General features: G+C 49.0%; 1 protein-coding gene across 1 annotated transcript; it reads left to right on the plus strand.

The window, feature by feature from the left end:
* Positions 1-1,616: 1,616 nt before the first annotated feature.
* Gjb2 (gap junction protein beta 2) lies at positions 1,617-7,631 on the plus strand. The gene is made up of 2 exons (XM_052191349.1): positions 1,617-2,012; positions 5,519-7,631. The coding sequence occupies exon 2, from the start codon at positions 5,541-5,543 to the stop codon at positions 6,219-6,221; it is 681 nt and encodes a 226-aa protein (XP_052047309.1). The 5' UTR covers positions 1,617-2,012; positions 5,519-5,540; the 3' UTR covers positions 6,222-7,631.
* The last annotated feature ends 11,463 nt before the right edge of the window (positions 7,632-19,094 follow it).

Genomic DNA, 19,094 nt, shown 5'->3' on the forward strand with positions numbered 1-19,094 from the left:
CTGTTCAGTGGGGGAAAGTGAGTCGTCGGTTCTGACCTCCAACCTGTCTTTTACCAGCCAGCTTCCTACCATGATTCTAGAAGTTTCTTTCATTCTCACTGAACAGGCGCTCCAACTGACTGACAAACCGTGCCACCCAGGAGAAGCTAAAGTTACCACCGCCTTCCAGCCCTGCCTGCCCCACCGCCTCATCATCTCTTCGATTCATCTCCTGATGTGCTCAGGCCAAGGGAGCTGGGCCGCCCCATCTGGCTTGGCCAGTTGTTCCTCACACGCTGATTCAGCATGACTCTCGGAAGGGCTGTGCAGGGAGCTGGGGCTCTCTTCCTTCCAGACACTCCCTCTTAGATTAAGACTTACAGTTAGAAAGGAGGCGGTGGCCGGGTAGTAGCTTTTATGCAAAACCTTCCTCTGCCCAAGCAAGAGCAGTCAGGCCCGCTTTGCAGGAAAGGCTCGGACCTTCAGCTATGGTCGGTTTTCATCGAAAGCTATTCCGTAGACCAGATGGGCCTTGTCAGAACCACTCACTGTCTCTTCACTTCATGTAAACCTGATTTGAAGAAACTTTGTGAGGATGTGCCATTTGCATCCCAAAGCTGGCGACTCTAGGACTCTAGGGTGAAGTCAGCTGGCCTAGGTGTCCCCAAACGTATCTCGCTCTTGTGAATGTCCATGTCACTTGCCTCTCAAAACTATCCAGTCTATCAAAGCAATGTGAACATTGGGCCCTCATAACCCACGTCCAGCTTGGCGGAGAGAGAATTGAGTGGTAGACGCTGGCTGGACTTCCCAGCAGCCTGGACTCCAAGAGGAATGGGCTTGCCTAACCATTCTGCTCCCCGCCCCCATCTCCCCTCCCTCTCCCCGGGCAGAATCTGGGTGCTCCTTCCTTGCAATGATACCAGTTGTGGAAAAGAAGTCTCACACACACACACACACACACACACACACACACACACACACAGAGGCACAGGCAGAGAACCCTTCAGAAACTGACATGTCCACTTCCAGGCCAGCCCTGGAGACTCACCTCTACAAGTCGTCCTGTCTTAGCTACTGGCACCCTGTTCAAAGTGATCGAATTAAATCGGGAATTCAGGGAAACAGAAGCCAGAATTTGGCCAGCCTTGGCGGCGCCCTCTGTCAGTCCGCCTTTAACCTGAATTTCAGATGCCTAGGTTCACTGCACTGCGAGCCCCCTGCGGGAGGAGAGGAGCCTCCTGTCCGCTCCTGGAAGCTGCAGGCCTACACCAAAACTGGGACGTCCGTTTATCTAATATATATAATGTATATTACTACAGCGAATCTTGAATACAAAAGCACGCTTTCCACTAGCAAGATTGTAATAGCTACATCAACTCTCTTTCAACACCACCCACTTCTCCAAAAGCCAGTAGCTCGGACTTGGAGCTTTGCGACCTGCATTCTGGGTGAAGACACAGGGTCTGCAGGCTCTGTTCAGGCTGCAGGACACCGTTCAGGAACAGGACACTGGGAGAGTCTTGAGCTCAAAGAGAGCTGGGGATTGGGTGGGGCAGTGTGGGGTGGGGAGTGACCTAGGCTCGAGGAGAGCTCGCGGCTCCCGGGCCCTGCCGGCCCTGGGTGCCCGGAGAGCCCCGCCCGCGGCGCTGGGGGTGGCGGGCTACCGGGAGCCGCCTCCTCCTTCACTTTCTCAATCGCTCCAGGGTGAGAGAGGCGGGGTGAGGGGTTCGGTTAAAAAGGCGCCGAGGCCGACAGGTGTCCAAGATCGCAGCGCGCGGCGCGCTCCGCAGTCCCAACTCGCAGCCAGTGGCCGCGCTCCCGCCTACTGAGCGCAGCCTCCACCGGGACCCGCGGCGACCAGCTCGGGATCAACCGGCTACCCACTTCGGACCAACCCAGTAGCGGCCCGATACCCGCTCCGGACCAACCAGGGACAGACCCCGGGAGCCACTCCAGACCTGCTCCTTCTTACAGGCGACAGCGCCTCGCCGCTTCCCGCCACCCAGCGCTGCACGCTCCTCGGGACACAGGTGCGACCGCCAATCCGCGCGACCGAGTCACATTGGTGTAACCCGCCCCTGATCGCGACGTCCCACGGCGGCTGGGGCGCGACACTTAACCCGTAGGGACGCGTGATGTGCGAGGAGGGGTGCGGGCCGCCGCGGTCCTGGGAAACCGAGGCCAGGACGCGCTGTGCCGTCCCCACGGGCCACAGCCACCCGTGCCTAGGCACCCGAGCCGTGAACGCGTTTCTGCGGCTAGAGGCGTCTGGCCGGGCTCGGGATTGGAGCCGGCTGCTCTCGCCGCCGCGCTCGGCCTGAGCCAGAGGTCCCGCACAGCGCGGGGTGGGGAGGGACGCGGGGGCCAGGCTGTTCCGCGCGCGACTGGGACGAGTCGCCAGTATGCCTTTGCTAGAATTTTCCCGAGGCCTCCTGGCTTGCGTTGTCTGCCGCCATTGAAAGTTTTGAACTAACCGAAAGCTTAGCAGGAAAACGCGGTTTCATTTGTTAATCAGGAAACCTCCGTGGGAAGACACTGACCTTTACCACCTAAAGCACTAGGGTAACGTGGGCGATCGCCCAAATCGCTAGTCCGTAGCCGCTCCCGCGAGCTGGGGAACCCCAGCCTGCACTCGGGTGGAGATTTTGATTGCTTTTTCTCTTTCCTTAAACGCTTTTTTAAAAGAGTTGCGTCCAGGCGGAGCGCTGCAGCTGGAAGGGAAGCTTCCAGGCTCAGCTTCACAGATGGTGTGCTGCTGGGAGCCTTCGGACTCTTGCGTCAGCCCCTCGGTGCGGCCGCACTGGAAGGGAGCATACGCCTGAATGGGACCAACTGCTCAGGTCTACCGGACTGTCCCGAGAAGCAGTCATGGCTCCACTTACCCAGGAGTCCTTTGGGAACTATGGGCTAAGCTAGTCAACTGTGAGAAGGGGGTGGGGGGGTGCGGTGGGGTCGGCATCTGGAGGTGTGCTGTGCCGCAAGCTCCCCGAAGTATCCTTTAAGGCAAATATGGGTCATATATGCTGTATATATTATAAACTAGGAGAAGATCCCTTGTTTTCAGAAGCTAATGATTTACCGGTTCAAGGCAATCTGCTGGTGACCCAGGCCAGATAGGGACCTGCATGTGACCCCCTAGTCCTAAGGCCAGCCTGGAAATCAGCCCCTACACCAGAGTTGAATATTGATGATTTCACCTGCTGGCTTAGTACTCCTCACCCCATTGTGAGGTCAAATTTTAACCTCTCTTTCTGCTTAGAAAGGCCATTTAAGACAAGCAGCTGCAATCAGATACGCCTGGGCCCATGACTATAACCGGCTACTTGGTTTTCTTTAGGAGGCTTTTTTCTTCTTATTGGCCTAGTGTGTTCAATCCAGCCACCCCTTTCCTGTTTTGCTTTTGTTTGTTTTTGTTTTTGTTTTTTTTATTTGTCTTTGTTCTGTTCTGTTTTGTTTTTGACTCTTTCGGCGTTTGTTTCTTGAGCCAGGGTCTTGCTCTGCAGAAAAAGTTTTCCTCACGTTAGCTCTATCCTGCCTCAGCCTCCAGAGTTCTGCTATTCCAGATGTATGTTGTGCTAACCCCAGCTGCATGGATTTAGAAGCCAGCCCGGGTTACACAGCAAACTCAAACTCAACAAACACTTTAAAGTAATCTTATAATCAAGTGCAAAGTTTACGCAGAAGTTGATTTTTCCCCGTGTGTTGATAATCATTGGGCTAGTCCCCGGCTGCTCTATGCAGGCAAAGGCCGGGCCCCAGGCAGGCATTCTCCAGCTCTGTATTTTGGGTCAGGTGTGTGGATGTTTATTTCAATGTCCTGATCTCCACTCAGCAGAGGAGGGAAGGAAGAACTGAAGGTCTAATTCCAATCAGATTGTTTTGTTAAACTCAAACACTGTTGCTTTTCAATCCTCCTGCTGTTGGGGGCAGACCACGTGGAGCTGTGAGATCGTTCAAAGGACAACCAGCTTCCCTAAGGGCCTCTGACAGCCTAGGTATAAATGGGTCAGGGCTGAACCCCTAGAGCCTCTGCTTCTCCCTGCTGCGGTTCTGCTTTCCAGGTTGGGTAGGGCTTGATGTTTCACCGGTGTGTGTCAGCTTCCCTTAACTCCCATGCCCTGGCCCTCTGTCCTCTGACCGACCAAGGCAGAATTGAGTGGTCCACCGGGTGGGTCCCTTGGCGCTCTGCCACAGCCACCATGGGCCAGGAGCGACTTCTCTCTGTGCCTGCTCGGAGTCCACTGGGAAACAGGATGTAACCTGCTAGGCTGGAGGGGAGGATGCTTTTTTTTAAGACAGAGCAAGAGGACTCATTACAGCTTGGAAGGGGTGGAAGCGAGTGAGTCAGGACAGCGGGAGGGTGGGATTTATCAAAAGAGGGGTTGATTGTGACAGACAAGGTGTAGCTATGAATCAGTGAGGAAGGTTGCTGCCCTGCGATGCAGAAGGTCATTGGCTAATGGGAAGCTCATCCAGGACACAGACAATAGACACTGTGGTGCCACCCAAGGCAGAGTTCTCACCACCCAAGGCAGTGGCTCCTCCGGCCCGCACCTGGTGACCCGCTGAGCTCATTTTCCGTCATTTTTCATCATATATTTATTTTAGAATCACTTCAAGGTTAAAGCCACAGTCCACAGTGCAACACTCACTTGCAACACATATCAAAACAGACGCAGAGCGTTAACCAAACAGTCCCAACCTGAGAGTGGAACCGCCAGCCTGCGTGTGATGCGTGTGAAGACCTACATGCAGAGGCTTGTTTTGGTGCTGTTGTTGTGTCGGTGTTGTGTGTTTGTCTATTTTTGTCCCCTTTATGGTTTTGTTTTCTTTTGTGTTTCTTGCCCTGTTCCTCTCACACAGAAGAGGGAAGCAAGGCTTGTAGTGAAAGGTTAAGTTGAGGAATCTCAGATGCAAATACAAACCATTAGTAATGACAGAGCACTCGCTCTTGCCTCCCAAGCCCACAAATATTAAAACATTTTAAAGAAGTGGCTTCAGCCAAGAAACCACACGGAAACAACACGGGATCTTGTGGGATTCCACAAATCCTGCCATATGTACTGGGTAGCCATGCCTGTAAAGTGAGGTTGGCCCAAGCTTTTGTCCCTCACTGTGATACACTGCAAAACTTGCTGCTACTGACACAGCCCATTGAATGACCTGTATGGACATGCGAACATATTGGGGCAGGGTAGCCAGAACTCGGTTTTGCCTTTATAATAATAAGTACTCTGCTCTGGTGCACCCTGTACCCACATCTTTATTATGTCCTAAAGACTAGGTGAATTTACTCAGGTAAACAAACTTTTGTTTTTGGAGAAGGGTACTAGAGAACACACAGAAATATGTTGGAGATGGTTTGGGAGCTGCACACTTAATCCTATGGCAAAGTGCATTGTGTGGTCTAGTACAGCATACTAGAGGAGGCCGTGTGCGCCTTGGTGTTTGCATGAAGACAGTTAAGAATACATTATCCAGAGCCAGAGATTTCTGGCCAAACCAATGATTCCTGTTTTATGTTTGTCTTCTCTAGTGCCAACCACCCAGAGGACAAGATGGATTGGGGCACTCTCCAGAGCATCCTCGGGGGTGTCAACAAACACTCCACCAGCATTGGGAAGATCTGGCTCACCGTCCTCTTCATCTTCCGCATCATGATCCTTGTGGTGGCTGCGAAGGAGGTGTGGGGAGACGAGCAGGCCGATTTCGTGTGCAATACCCTTCAGCCTGGCTGCAAGAACGTCTGCTACGACCACTACTTCCCTATCTCTCACATCCGGCTCTGGGCCCTGCAGCTGATCATGGTGTCCACACCGGCCCTCCTGGTGGCCATGCATGTGGCCTACCGGAGACACGAGAAGAAACGCAAGTTCATGAAGGGAGAAATAAAGAATGAGTTTAAGGACATTGAAGAGATCAAAACCCAGAAGGTCCGTATCGAAGGGTCCCTGTGGTGGACCTACACCACCAGCATCTTCTTCCGGGTCATCTTCGAAGCTGTCTTCATGTATGTCTTCTACATCATGTACAATGGCTTCTTCATGCAGCGTCTGGTGAAGTGCAACGCTTGGCCTTGTCCCAATACAGTGGACTGCTTCATTTCCAGGCCCACAGAAAAGACTGTCTTCACCGTGTTCATGATTTCTGTGTCTGGAATTTGCATCCTGCTAAATATCACAGAGCTGTGCTACTTGTTCGTTAGGTATTGCTCCGGAAAGTCCAAAAGGCCAGTCTAATGCGTTGCCTGGCCACCAGAGCGAAGATCTGAGGGAGAGGATGAGGCAACCCACGCTCAGGCTCAGTCGGCACAGCCCAGCCACCAGCATTTCCCGGACACAGACATTCCCATCTTAAATGCCACCATTTGAAGTCCCTGTAGGCCTCCCATGAAACTCCAGAAGCCTCCGTGGGCCTCCCTTCCCCCAACGCTCCAAACAAAGGCCCGATTCTATGCCCGTATTAATGGGCTCTAAAGTTAGTTCCACTGAGACCCAGTGCTAGTAGCTGCTATGCTTGTAGGATACAGTCGCAGTTTAAACAAAGGGATCTCACATTGTTTCTCTTCCTCTGAGGACAGGAGAGGAGCCTGGTCCTGAGGAAGAGTTCCTCCCTCAGGGTACCCTTCCCCCAGGCGCCCCTAGCTAAAGGTAAAGGATCTCCGCATGGTTATTTGCTTTGATAGTTTAAGTCTGCAACAGTGGACAAAAGCTATTTAATCCCTCAAGTGCTGTGTACTTTTTTTTTTTTAAATGAGAACCTTAAAATAAGGTAGGTTCTGTTCCTAAAATGATCTGGAAAGTATTATACATTCCTCCTAGTTCAGAGGTTAGGTTTGTGAAGTGAACATGGTGTGTAAACAGATCTCACAAAATCGTTAAAACCTTGGGGTTATAGGAAACCTGCAGTGTGGCTGTGAGCCCACCTATTATATTCATCACTGGGGTGCTGGGCGTGGGGCTACAACACTACACCCTGTCTCACATGAGACAGACTGGAAGCTTCTTGCACTGTCTTCTGACAAGAAGAGGCCTCACTTAGAATATTCAACCGTAATTTTGTGTAAGAGACAGATAGGCTAGGCCAACAACTGCCCCCTGCCATGAGCCCCCCCCTCCCCCCCCCCCCCCCCGACACAGCAGTTTGTCTGCTCTGTAGCTGTGGGATGTGGCAGTCAGCATCAGAACACATCAACTTCATGAGTTTGCATGGGAATTTCACTGCCATGGTGCATTTAATGGTGCAGAAACCAAATGGGGTGGTTTTCAGAGAACCAATGAAACTTCTAGACTCTAAATCCTGTTGATTAAAACTAAGTTTTTCTACTTTGAAAGTCTGTTTGCCTCCCTCTCCAGCCTTGCCTTCTTAACTGGAAACAGAAATGTGGATATTTGGAAAACAAATAAAAGAAACTAGTTTAGATCAATACGTAACTTTTCTAGGGCAAGTTGAACCTTAGCATTACCTTTATGCCTAATGTATTTCCCACAAGATGACAGTCATCAAATCCAACAGGGGACACTTCTTCCTGCCAAGAATATCATTGGGAAGCCATTTTGTAACAATAAATAAGAGTTGTGGTTTCATGCTTGTCACTGATATAATTTTGTAAACTCCTAAATGTCATTTATTAAAATATGATTATTTTGTATACTTTAAAATTAAATAAGGTTTTCAATAGAATACCAAACTTTAGCTTGATCAATAGTAAGTTTTTCTGGCTTTGCTTTGCTTTTTGTCTTTGAGACAGGGCCTCACTCTGTCACCAGGCTGGCCTAGAACTGTCAGAAATCTGCCTGCCCCTGCCTCCCAAGGGCTGATATTAAAGGTGCACACCATGCCATGCCCAGCTATACTAATTTGTATATACATATATTTCATAGTTTGTATCTTAAAACATCCCAGAAGTATGTTCACATGGTACAACACTCACTGTTCTAGGATCCTGCTCCAGTTACAAAAAAATACCCTGTGGCTAGAAAACTTGATAAAGAGAGGGGACAGAACACTGCTGCCCAAATCCATAGCACTCTAAGAGGTTCAGCAAACCCCATCCTAAGGACTGTGAGGTCTGAGAGTCAGAGCGCAGCATGAGGATGCTAAGTCCCCATGACAGGATCAGTCCAGTTTCTAGAAGAACCAGATAAACTCAGTTTTCAAGGTCCTTAGGCTCAGTATATAATCAGTGCTAAAACACCAGTCTCCATGTACGAGTCCCCATATTGCAACACCAATATCACAAAAAACAATAAATAATACTCTGCATATTTAAAAATTAGAACATCTTCCACTGTGAAGATTACAACTTGAGAACTTTCCAAGGGGTGTGTGTGTGTGTGTGTGTGTGTGTGTGTGTGTGTGTAGAGACATGTGGCCCATGTTCTTTCTGTTTCCTCGGTGTCTGTTCCCATGGGCAAGCCTGTCCCTGGTGAGTGACTGCCTATATGCAGCTCTCTCCTGGATGGAACCAACACTTACATCCTTTAAGGTACAAGCTTCACACTGAGGCTGTCAAAGCATTTTACGATTTTTTTTTTTAATGGATCAGACAGCATAGTTTGAAAGGGATAAAACTCAGCCCACTTCCACTCAGGCAGCAGAACAGGTGAAGTCTCTCCCACCTGCCGGGGTGTCCTGGAATATGCTGTTAAAAGAACGCCCATCTTTTTAAATGGCTAGTTCCTCTCCTACACATCATGAAGATTATCACTCTTAAGGTATTAAAGAACAGGGCCAAAATAATTACAAACCACCAACAACCACTTCATAGGACTGACGGAGAGGTCTGGCTACAAGCTTGAAAATTAAAGCTTGACCTCTGGAATATGATTGTCCTGAACTAGGAGTTGGCAATTTGTGAAGAGAAGCAGCCTTGGTGTGAGGGCTCTGAAGGGTGTAACTCTGAAGGTTACAGTTGATGCGCCCCAACACGGGTGGCATTCACTGGCAGGAAACGTGGTGCTACCTGTGGCCAGAAAGGCCACTGCTCATCTAAGTGGAACAAGAGAGTGTTCTGCTGGTTTCCCTGGGTCTGAGCTGTCTCAGGTGCCACTGTTCTAACTAGGTGACTCACCAGGGAGCAGCTTACAAATGCTGGATGGATTGCAGTGGGTGGAAGGGAGCCCTTGCTTACGCTGGCCTAAGCTCTTCACCTCACAGTGGGCTTCCTGCCAACTTCCCACACCTAGGTAATTCAATGGGGGGATTTACACAGACCCTCTCCTCCACCCAGGACTGAAGAACGATAATACCATTAATAAATCATCTCTTTTTCACTCAATAGACCCTGAGTGACATGGTGAATGACATCGTAAACAGGAACGTCTCCTGCAAAGCTCAACCAACTGGAAGCTTGAGAATGTGCAGGTGGACACTGAAATAAACATACCGCAGTGACCTCCGAGGCCAGCTGTGTCAGCAGGGGAAGGGGGCTGCGTGCAAACGCAGACGAGTGACAGGCAGCACTATCACTCTGAAACTCAAAAAACCAAGGGCTGGAGAGTATGTAGATCCATGTCAAGATGCTACCTACCACACACAGCCATAGGCTCCATCCCCAGCCTGTGCCCACCACACAGCCATAGGCTCCATCCCCAGCCTGTGCCCACCACACAGCCATAGGCTCCATCCCCAGCCTGTGCCTACCACACAGCCATAGGCTCCATCCCAGCCTGTGCCCACCACACAGCCATAGGCTCCATCCCCAGCCTGTGCCCACCACACAGCCATAGGCTCCATCCCCAGCCTGTGCCTACCACACAGCCATAGGCTCCATCCCAGCCTGTGCCCACCACACAGCCATAGGCTCCATCCCAGCCTGTGCCCACCACACAGCCATAGGCTCCATCCCCAGCCTGTGCCTACCACACAGCCATAGGCTCCATCCCCAGCCTGTGCCTACCACACAGCCATAGGCTCCATCCCAGCCTGTGCCCACCACACAGCCATAGGCTCCATCCCCAGCCTGTGCCTACCACACAGCCATAGGCTCCATCCCAGCCTGTGCCCACCACACAGCCATAGGCTCCATCCCAGCCTGTGCCCACCACACAGCCATAGGCTCCATCCCAGCCTGTGCCCACCACACAGCCATAGGCTCCATCCCCAGCCTGTGCCCACCACACAGCCATAGGCTCCATCCCCAGCCTGTGCCTACCACACAGCCATAGGCTCCATCCCAGCCTGTGCCCACCACACAGCCATAGGCTCCATCCCCAGCCTGTGCCTACCACACAGCCATAGGCTCCATCCCCAGCCTGTGCCCACCACACACACAGCCATAGGCTCCATCCCCAGCCTGTGCCCACCACACAGCCATAGGCTCCATCCCCAGCCTGTGCCCACCACACAGCCATAGGCTCCATCCCCAGCCTGTGCCCACCACACAGCCATAGGCTCCATCCCAGCCTGTGCCCACCACACAGCCATAGGCTCCATCTCCTGTCTTGGAGAAAGTAAATAGAAATGGCGCCCAGAGGTAGATGCCTGCAGTCCCAACTCCTGGGAGGTGAAGGAAGGAGAATCTGAAGTTCAAGGTCACCCTCAGTTGCATACTCAGTTCAAAGGCAGCCTGATCTTCATGAGACACTGCATCAAAACAGCAAAGACTAAATGATCCAATGAATATAAATAAGTGACTAGGAAAGGGGCCGGTGCGTCAAGAATGAACATTATAGGTTTGTCCTGTCAGGGACTCCATACTACTTAATATGCATACCACACCTCTTGTTTCCTGCCATCCTCACTACGACCTAAAAACCATCAAGTCATCACCTGTGGAGGGGTGGGGGTAGGGTCGTGAAGAAGGCACAGCTCTGGTCCAGATCAAAGGCCAACAAGAGTGGTCTAACCATTCAGAGGTTACGTTGATAGGCCTTGAGGAAGTATCCCTCCCACAAGGAAGACTAACTCCACAGGCCCGAAACCTACATCAGTTGCAACACTGCTGGAGTCCATGGTGTAACTGCAGCCTGGAAAGCATCCCTGGTCTGTCCCCGCACATCCCTCCTGAGTTTTTCCACCAGCTGCTATCTACTGTGCACCAGCTAAGCACCAGACATGTTTAATCCCTGGGTCTGGAGCTGATAAATAGAACTTGAGACTTCGTGTTGAGGGAGGCTGCGTGTCAACAAATCCCATAGATTGTCTCTGCTGCAGGCCAATGCCACAGCACAAAGGGAGAGCAGAGACTACCAGGCACCAGGGCATGGTGCCCACACAGGCTGTGTGGGGTGGTCACTCTTAGGGGAAACCTAAAGGAAACCAGTAACGGAACCACCCGTCTCAGGGCAATGGGACAAAGGCTAGGAATGGGTTCCAGGAAGCAGGGGCGTGTAAGATGATGAGGCCAAAATACGGAGGTGGCCTGACCAACGTGAGACCAAGTGGTCACCAGGAGGATTTGTCTCCGAGTGTCTTCTGCGCTGTACCCACAGCAGCCTCCTTGCCACCCTGCTCTGTGCCCAGCCTCGCTCTGTTCTCCCTTGGAAAACCAAAAGCAGATCTGTTCTCTACGTGGGCACTCTGTAAATAACTGAGGATAGAGCCAAGCTCGGCCCAGCTTTGAGCCTCAGGTTTATCATCCATTCCTTCAACGTTAAGCAACTGCTGTATACTTCCCTAGTAAATACTAGCTGGTTTCCGCTCCTCCAGGACCGAGTGAAACCTGTGGAAGGGTGGGGTCCGACGCTCAGGCTGTGACTGCTGCCAGGCCAGGGGTTCCCTCCCCAAAGCCTCCTGGTGCACTGGTGACCTGCTGAAGGGAGATGACTGATGCTGTGGCAGAACCATGCCCCAGCGATGCTCTTCTAGATGCAATGCTGCTGTCTAATTTCAATCCTCTAACAGCACCATCTCCTTCAGTCACTTTTAAAAGACGGCTGACATGACTTGTGTAAATGTTAATACAGAGAAACGTTTTTATTTCTAATTGAATCACTCAGAGGTGTATGGAGTCAGGGGCTCAGCCTCATTTCATCCCTTGCCCAGAAATCTCAGTTATCCGTGTCTCTCCATGAATCCTTCCAGTCCCTTCCCATACAGTCGTATACACAGCCCCAGCAACAATGGTTCCGTTTGGGAATGTCTTTCTTCACAATGGTGTACATACTCTGAATTCAAGTGTGGACCTTTTCCTAGGCTAGGGCACTATTTGTCTGATCCTCTCTTTTTCCTGGGTTATAGTAGTGACTGGAGCTCCTAATAGGCCTCGAGATCATGAGGGGAAACCACGGTGCTCTGCAGTGTGCCGTGAAACTGAGCTAAAATGCTCAGTAAAGTGAGTGCATTGATTGAATCTTCTTTGTGTTTTGTTCTGTTTTGGTTTTTCCAATACAGGGTTTCTCTGTATAGCCCTGGTTGCCCTGGAACTCACTCTGTAGACCAGGCTGGCCTTGAACTTAGAGATTTGCCTGCCTCTGCCTCCCCACGGCTGGGATCAAAGGCTTCTGCCACCACTGTCTGGTGATCAATTGAATTTTTACTTCAGAATATCTTCAACTTGCAATGAGATTTTAGGATATAAGCCTGTATTAGTCAAGGAACACCTGTATGTATATACATGCATATATAACAAAGATTCACAAGGGTTTTTGTTCACATTATTGCATTTTCTCACATTTATTTATTTAGCCTGTGTATAAGGAGGGTAGGTAAGTACGATGATGTATGTAGAGGTCAAAGGACAACTTGGAGAAGTCAGCTCTCCACCGTGTAGGAAGCAGGGATTGAACTCGGATCTTCGGTCTTGGATGCAAGTGCCTTTACCAGATGAGCCCCATTACTGCCCTTTGCTGCCATTTCTAACTTCAGTTTTTCTATGATAGTTCCTACTCAGTGGCATGTCTGGGAACTCCTCCTAGATTTGTGTATCTAAATATTTGCTCCTTGTATAATGACCATCTCCTTGTTAAGGGACAGTCACATTGTTACCCAGTTTTCACAAGAACTTCCCTTGCCCCTTCCCGAACAAAACACACTTCCCATGTGTATAGCTTTCCTACCTGTCCACTGCCCTTGTCCTTCCAGACCTGTCACCCTGTCTTCTGTTTATTAGCAGTTCCTTTAGATTGTAGAGAATCTATCAGTGTAATAAGCATGATTTTTCGTAGTCACTTAAGCCAATAAAAAGTGCTAAATATGGAACGTCACCAAGGACTCCCTTCCTGTGCTGTATGGGTTCACTTACCTGCAAGGTTTGACTTTGGACTTTTAAGGATAAATGAACTTAGTGACATCTAGTTTTTTGACATTTATGACCTTTTATCAAGCAATTTGAAAAAAACCCATAATCATGCCTGCCATCTCAGGGGCCATTTATGAAGGGCTGTTTATTGAGATCGTCCGGTGATCTCGAAGAAGAAGATGAGTATCAAGGAGCCACGTTGGAGGAAGACGTAGAGAATGGCTGCTGTGCTGTGTGCAGCGGAGCGCGGCGACAGGAACACCGAAGCCTGAAGAGCTCGGGCGGAACACAGGGTGTGGGTTTCGGTTGGATTTTGTGGGCCCTCAAGAACAACTCCATAAAAGCTAAATTATGAAAGACCACTAACTTTCAGGGAAGACCTGAGACTCGTGGTTAGTGGTCTGTTTGTTTGTTTGTTTGTTTGTTTCTGTGAGACGCTCAATAACTTGCCAAGGGCTCCTTTCACTAGCTGTTATCATTTATAACTGGCCAAAGGGTTTCTCAGAAGCCCTTACCCCAGTAGAACCTGCAGTCAGGTAGAATGGCTCTCTCTGCTGCCACCTGCAGTCCATAGTGGGTAATTGCAAGGTGTCGCCTCTGAAATTCTCCTGAGCTTCAAGAATTATTCCTCAGCCTAAACATTGCCACCCTACATAGAAACGGCTTTGGGGTTTGCATTTTATATCCTAGATACTTCGTGTGGCCTCGCAGCTGTACTTTGCCTTACATAGTTTCAATCACTAGTTCTTTGTCTGACTTTGTTTTTAAAAGCCTACCATTATATCATAACTGCAATGAAGTCGGGTGACTTCTTTCTCAACATTCTTCTATGCAGGGACATTCCTTACTCTGATGTCATTAGGTAAGATCAGGGTATGACATCAGAATTCCTCGGTTTTCTGCCCTGTGTTTCTCTGTTTGTGGTAGGGAGTGGAACTCAGGGCCTCACACATACCAGGCATGTGGTCTGCCCCTGAGACAAATCCAGGCTCTTTCCTATTCACCAGGACAGAGGTCAGCCACCGTTTGAACAACTCCAGGCCTTTCACAAATGTGATGTTTATTCCTCAAAACCTCAAAAAAATTAGTTAAGAAAAATTCTGAATCATAATAGCTCAAGAAAGCATTTTTCCACCTACCAAGCCTTTTTCAAAAGGGAAAAGCAAACAGATTTGTAGACCCCTTTCAGAAGGTCACTACTGACATCAACCAAGATGTCTATGAACAAAGCAGGCCCTGTTCACAGAATAGAGACTTCTTCACCCTTAAAAAGGAGGGAGAATCTGACCATGTGACCTGGACAGATCTTGAGGACATCATGCTAAGTTAAACAGAGCAGACACAAAGATCCTGTAGTTCCAGGAGAGGCCCAGACAATATAAAGACAGAATGGTCGTCAATAATCAGAAGGAAACAGGAGGGGGTTGTTATTGATTAATTGGTACCATTTGGCTCAGCTTCGGGGATGAGACAGTTTTGGAGATGGCTGGTGGAACTGGTCATACAAAAATAATATAAATTGCACACTTGAAAACAGTTAAGATAGCTGGGTAGTGGTGGTTCATGCCCTTAATGTCAGTACTTGGGAGGCAAAGACAGGTGTATCTCTGAGTTTGAGACTAGCCTGGTCTATAGAGAGCGAGTTCTAGGACACCCAGGACTATACAGAGAAATCCTGTCTCAAAGGGAAAAGAAAGGAAAAAATACTTAAGATGGCTATTTGTTTGAATATTCTCACCACAATGCTTTAATGAGGAGAAAAAAATCTCTTTTATCCACAAAATAGACAGTGGATGGTCCACAGTGGAAGATGCAACTCATTGAGATGTGCTCTGAATGCAGACATCATAACACTGTGGACGACTCTGGCTTGCTTTATTAGTGCTGTGCCACACCAAAATAAACTCCAAAGCCTATAGAAATTAACCACAAGCATTAAACAAGCAAGGCAAGTTGGCACAGGTCACTGAAGCTTACCCAGCCTCATGAAAACCAACTGTGCTCCAGTCTGCTTAGGCTCTGTGGGGGAGAGATACCTGAAAACCATCCCACCCTCATGGGGCAGCCAGAAGTGATCTCTGCTCCTCTCAAAGCTGTGGACAGTATGCTTGGAAGCCTGTGTCAAGAGGAATGGTGTAAATATTACTCTCAAATCATATGGATTAAAAATGGGGGTCTAGCCCCAAGGCAGCTCTTCAAAGTTCCAGTTCTCTAGGTTTCTGGTCAGTAGAGTCCATGACAGCTTATTTCTTGAAGCCTGCAGGGTTTCATATTTATGTTAGTAATCTTGCTTAGGAATTTTCATTTTTATCCAACTCAGAAATAGAAGTCTTACTAATCATCACATCTTCTATAGTCACAAGTACATGAGAGATTGCAAAGACACTTGCCACCAACTAAAACTAACTTTCTGAGCTTAATACATTGGGCCCCAACTCCTGCAAGGTTTCCTCTGACCTCATGCATGGGTTTCTTCTTACCTCATGCATGGGTTTCCTCTGACCTCATGCATGGGTTTCCTCTGACCTCATGCATGGGTTTCCTCTGACCTCCGTGCATGGGCAGCAACGTATGTGTTTGTATACACACACACAAATAAATACATGGAATAAAAGAAAATTTAAATGTCTTCCAAAAACACACTCCCAATACTCCTGGAAGTGACTGCATTTTTATTCCTCTCCCCTACCCTGCCCTCCCCTCCCCTCCTCTGGCCTCCTCTCCCCTCTCCTTCCCTCCCCTGCCCTTCCATCCTCTCCTCCCTTTCTCATCTTTTCTTTCCCCTGCTTGTCTTTTCTGGGAACAAACCACTGAGATATACCTCCAGGCCTGTTTTTTGTTTGTTTGTTTGTTTTGATTTGTTTTGTTTTACTTTGAGACAAAGTCTCCCTAGCTTCTTAGGCTGGCCTTGAACTTGTAGTCCAAGTAGGCCTTGAAGATTCAGTCCTCCTGCCTCAGCCTCCTGAAGAGTAAGGCCATTGGCCTGTGCCACCAGGCCCCACTATCCACTCAGTTTTTAGGGAGGTGGGATGGATGCCTCTTATTCTGACATTGACTTCCTTGCTCGCCTTCCCTCCTGGCTCGTCCTTCATTCTGGAGTGAGGAGAGATGAAGACAGGGAGGGGTCAGGATTCAGTCAGAGCAGAAGTTCCCAACCTGTGGGTCACGACTCCTTCGGCAGTCACATATCAACATATCAGATATTAATGATTTGTAAGAGTAGCAAAATTACAGTTATGCAGTAGCAACAAAATAATTTTATGGTTGGGGGTCACCACGACATGAGGAACTGTACTAAAGGGAGTGTCAGGAAGGTAGAGAACCACTGAGGGAAGAGAGGGAGCCAGTGCTTATAGGACTATGTTATGGGAGGGTTAAGATAAATTCTTCTTCAAAAGGAAGACATGACAAATGTACAAGATTAATTCTCTGAGTCACGTATATCTGTCCAAAGTGTTATACGATGACATCATTGCATGTATTGTCTACTTAGTATTACAGAACTAAGTAGACAAACCCAGAAAGTTTGGGAGAAAGCTTAATTGAATCTAAGAACGGCTTAACAGAAAAAACAAACAAAAACATGAACTCAAGTAGGCTCTAAAGTAGTTAGGAAACCCTTTGAACTCAGGCCTGGACACTTGTAGAACAAAGAGTAGCCACCCAGAGTTGCATCGCGCTTCAGAGCTGGGGGTGGGGATCAGGGTGGGCACTGAGTAGTGAAAGCTCAGACCCCGGAACAGAAGGTCACAGGGCATGGCAATGCGCCTCTGTCAGCCCAGCACTCCCCACAGAAAAGCAGGACCAAGTTTACGGTTATTCTTAACTGAATAGTGATTTTGAAGTCAGCCTAGGCCACAGAGAAGAGGGCAGACGGATCACAGAGTCATGCCGGAGCAGTGGAACCAGACACGAGGTAACTGGGGTGTCGGTGTTGAGAGGTTAACTCATGTTAACGACTGAGTTAGAGCATGTTGAAAATGAGTTATGTTGACAGTGGGGAGAGAAGGCAGGTGTTAGAAAGGCTCTGCAGAAATTCATGACATATGATCATGGCTGGGGGCTAGGGGCATGGCTCAGTGACAGAGGCCTTGATAGCATGCAAGATGTCCCCTGTTCCACCCCCAGCACTGCACAAAATCATCAGGGCCAGAAATATGCATGTGGGCAGTGTCCTCTGAGCATCTGTCTGGGGTCATGCAATGGCGAGATCTGGATTCTGAGTGAGAGTACCAGGGGCTGGGAAGGAGAAGAAAGAAAACTGAGCCCTGAGTTCTTTCTATGTCAGAAAAGGCGTGGGGATCCCATCCAGCTCGAGTGGGTGGCAGCCCCCCTGAAGGGACACTTTTAGAACTGCTAGCACAGCCACAAGGGCTGGACCTGTATACCCAGTACCTGTCAATCATTAGTTAAAGCACAGTGAGACAGCTCACAGGCAAAGTCCAACGAAAGGCAGGTGCTGGGGGCTGTCTGGCCAGGAATGATGTTTGGAGATCTTGTGGCCAGAGCTCAGGCAGCAGGAATGAATCCAAAGGTGAGGCTCAGAGGCCACACTGCGGAGCTAGGACTGGAGGGTGTTGGTTAGGCCGACGGACATCCCTAGTCAGCAGAACTGCAAAGCAAAATCACAAGGAAACACAGATCGTAGCTCTTAGGATGGCTTACCAAGGACCAGATAGCACATGAGATGTAGGCACAGAGGGACCTTGGACAGCCTTGCTTTAAAATGTAAGCAGTATAGCCATTGTGAAAACCATGTGGGAATACCTCAAGATGTAAAAATAACATGACATTATAACCCCGGTCGAATACAGTCTTAAAGGATGGGAAACTGACAGAGCAGACACATTTGCACTTCCATGTTGACCGTAGCTTCCATGATGACTCTGCCCACACAGACCAAGACATAGAGTCAACACATGAATCCACCCACAGATAAGTGGATGAAGGAAAGTACGCTATAATATACGGGAGGAGGGGCAGCAAGATGGCTCAGCCTGTAAGGCAGCCTGGCGCCAAGCCCAATGGCCTGGGTTCAATCCTTGGGACCCACGTGACATTAAGAGAAAACAAAACAGACTCACTCAAGTTGTGCTCAGACCTCCACCTGTGTTCCAGGGCATGAACAGACAAACACATATGTACATACACGTGCAGTTCTTAAAGGCATGGACAAAGTGTGTGCTTTTAATGTGTCAGCTAAAAACAAGTTTTGAGGAAAAGAAGTCGTAACACTTGGGAGGTGAAGGTTGGGGGATTAGAATTTTAAGGTTGTCCTGTAGTTTACTGTAGTGAACTCGAGGGCTGTCTGGGATTCATGAACCCCTGATTCAAAAACATAAATAAATGTATTAAGTTGTTTTAACTTTAAAACAATTCCAAAATAGGAATCCTGCCCATTGGAAACACACAGATAAACTTGAAGGACATCGTGTTAAATGAAATAAGCCAGATGCGGAAAGGCAGACAGCGTACATGTGGACTGTTTCACAAGGTTAAAAAGGTAGTCGTTATCAGATGCTGGGGACCCTGAGGATGGGGAAATACAGAAAGCTGGGTCAAGAATACAGCAGAAGAGTGAGTCTTGGTGGCTACTGTACAGGGCGGTGACTGCAGTCACCGTCACTGGGACTGTGGCACAGCTCAGAGACACGAATATTGGCTACACATGACCTAGACCCTAGGCTCTGTCAAAGAGATGCAAAGAGAGAAAAGGGAGGAAGGAAAGAAGAGAGGGAAGAGAGAGGGAAAAGGGAGGGAGGGAGAGAGGAAGGGAGGAAGAGAGAACCTTTGGAAGCAGCTGGAGAATAAATTCTGAGTGTCCTCACTACCAAAAAAAAAAAAAAATGATAACTGAGCCAACAAAGATTCCAGTGATTTGGTTTGTATGTTTGCTTTTGGTTTTTCAAGATATGGTTTCTCTGTGTAG

This window comes from Apodemus sylvaticus, chromosome 8 (assembly GCF_947179515.1).
Source record: "Apodemus sylvaticus chromosome 8, mApoSyl1.1, whole genome shotgun sequence".
Lineage (NCBI taxonomy): Eukaryota > Metazoa > Chordata > Mammalia > Rodentia > Muridae > Apodemus > Apodemus sylvaticus.

Coding starts and splice junctions, on each gene's coding strand:
- Gjb2 (XM_052191349.1), top strand. CDS start 5,541: ATGGATTGGGGCACTCTCCAGAGCATCCTCGGGGGTGTCAACAAACAC.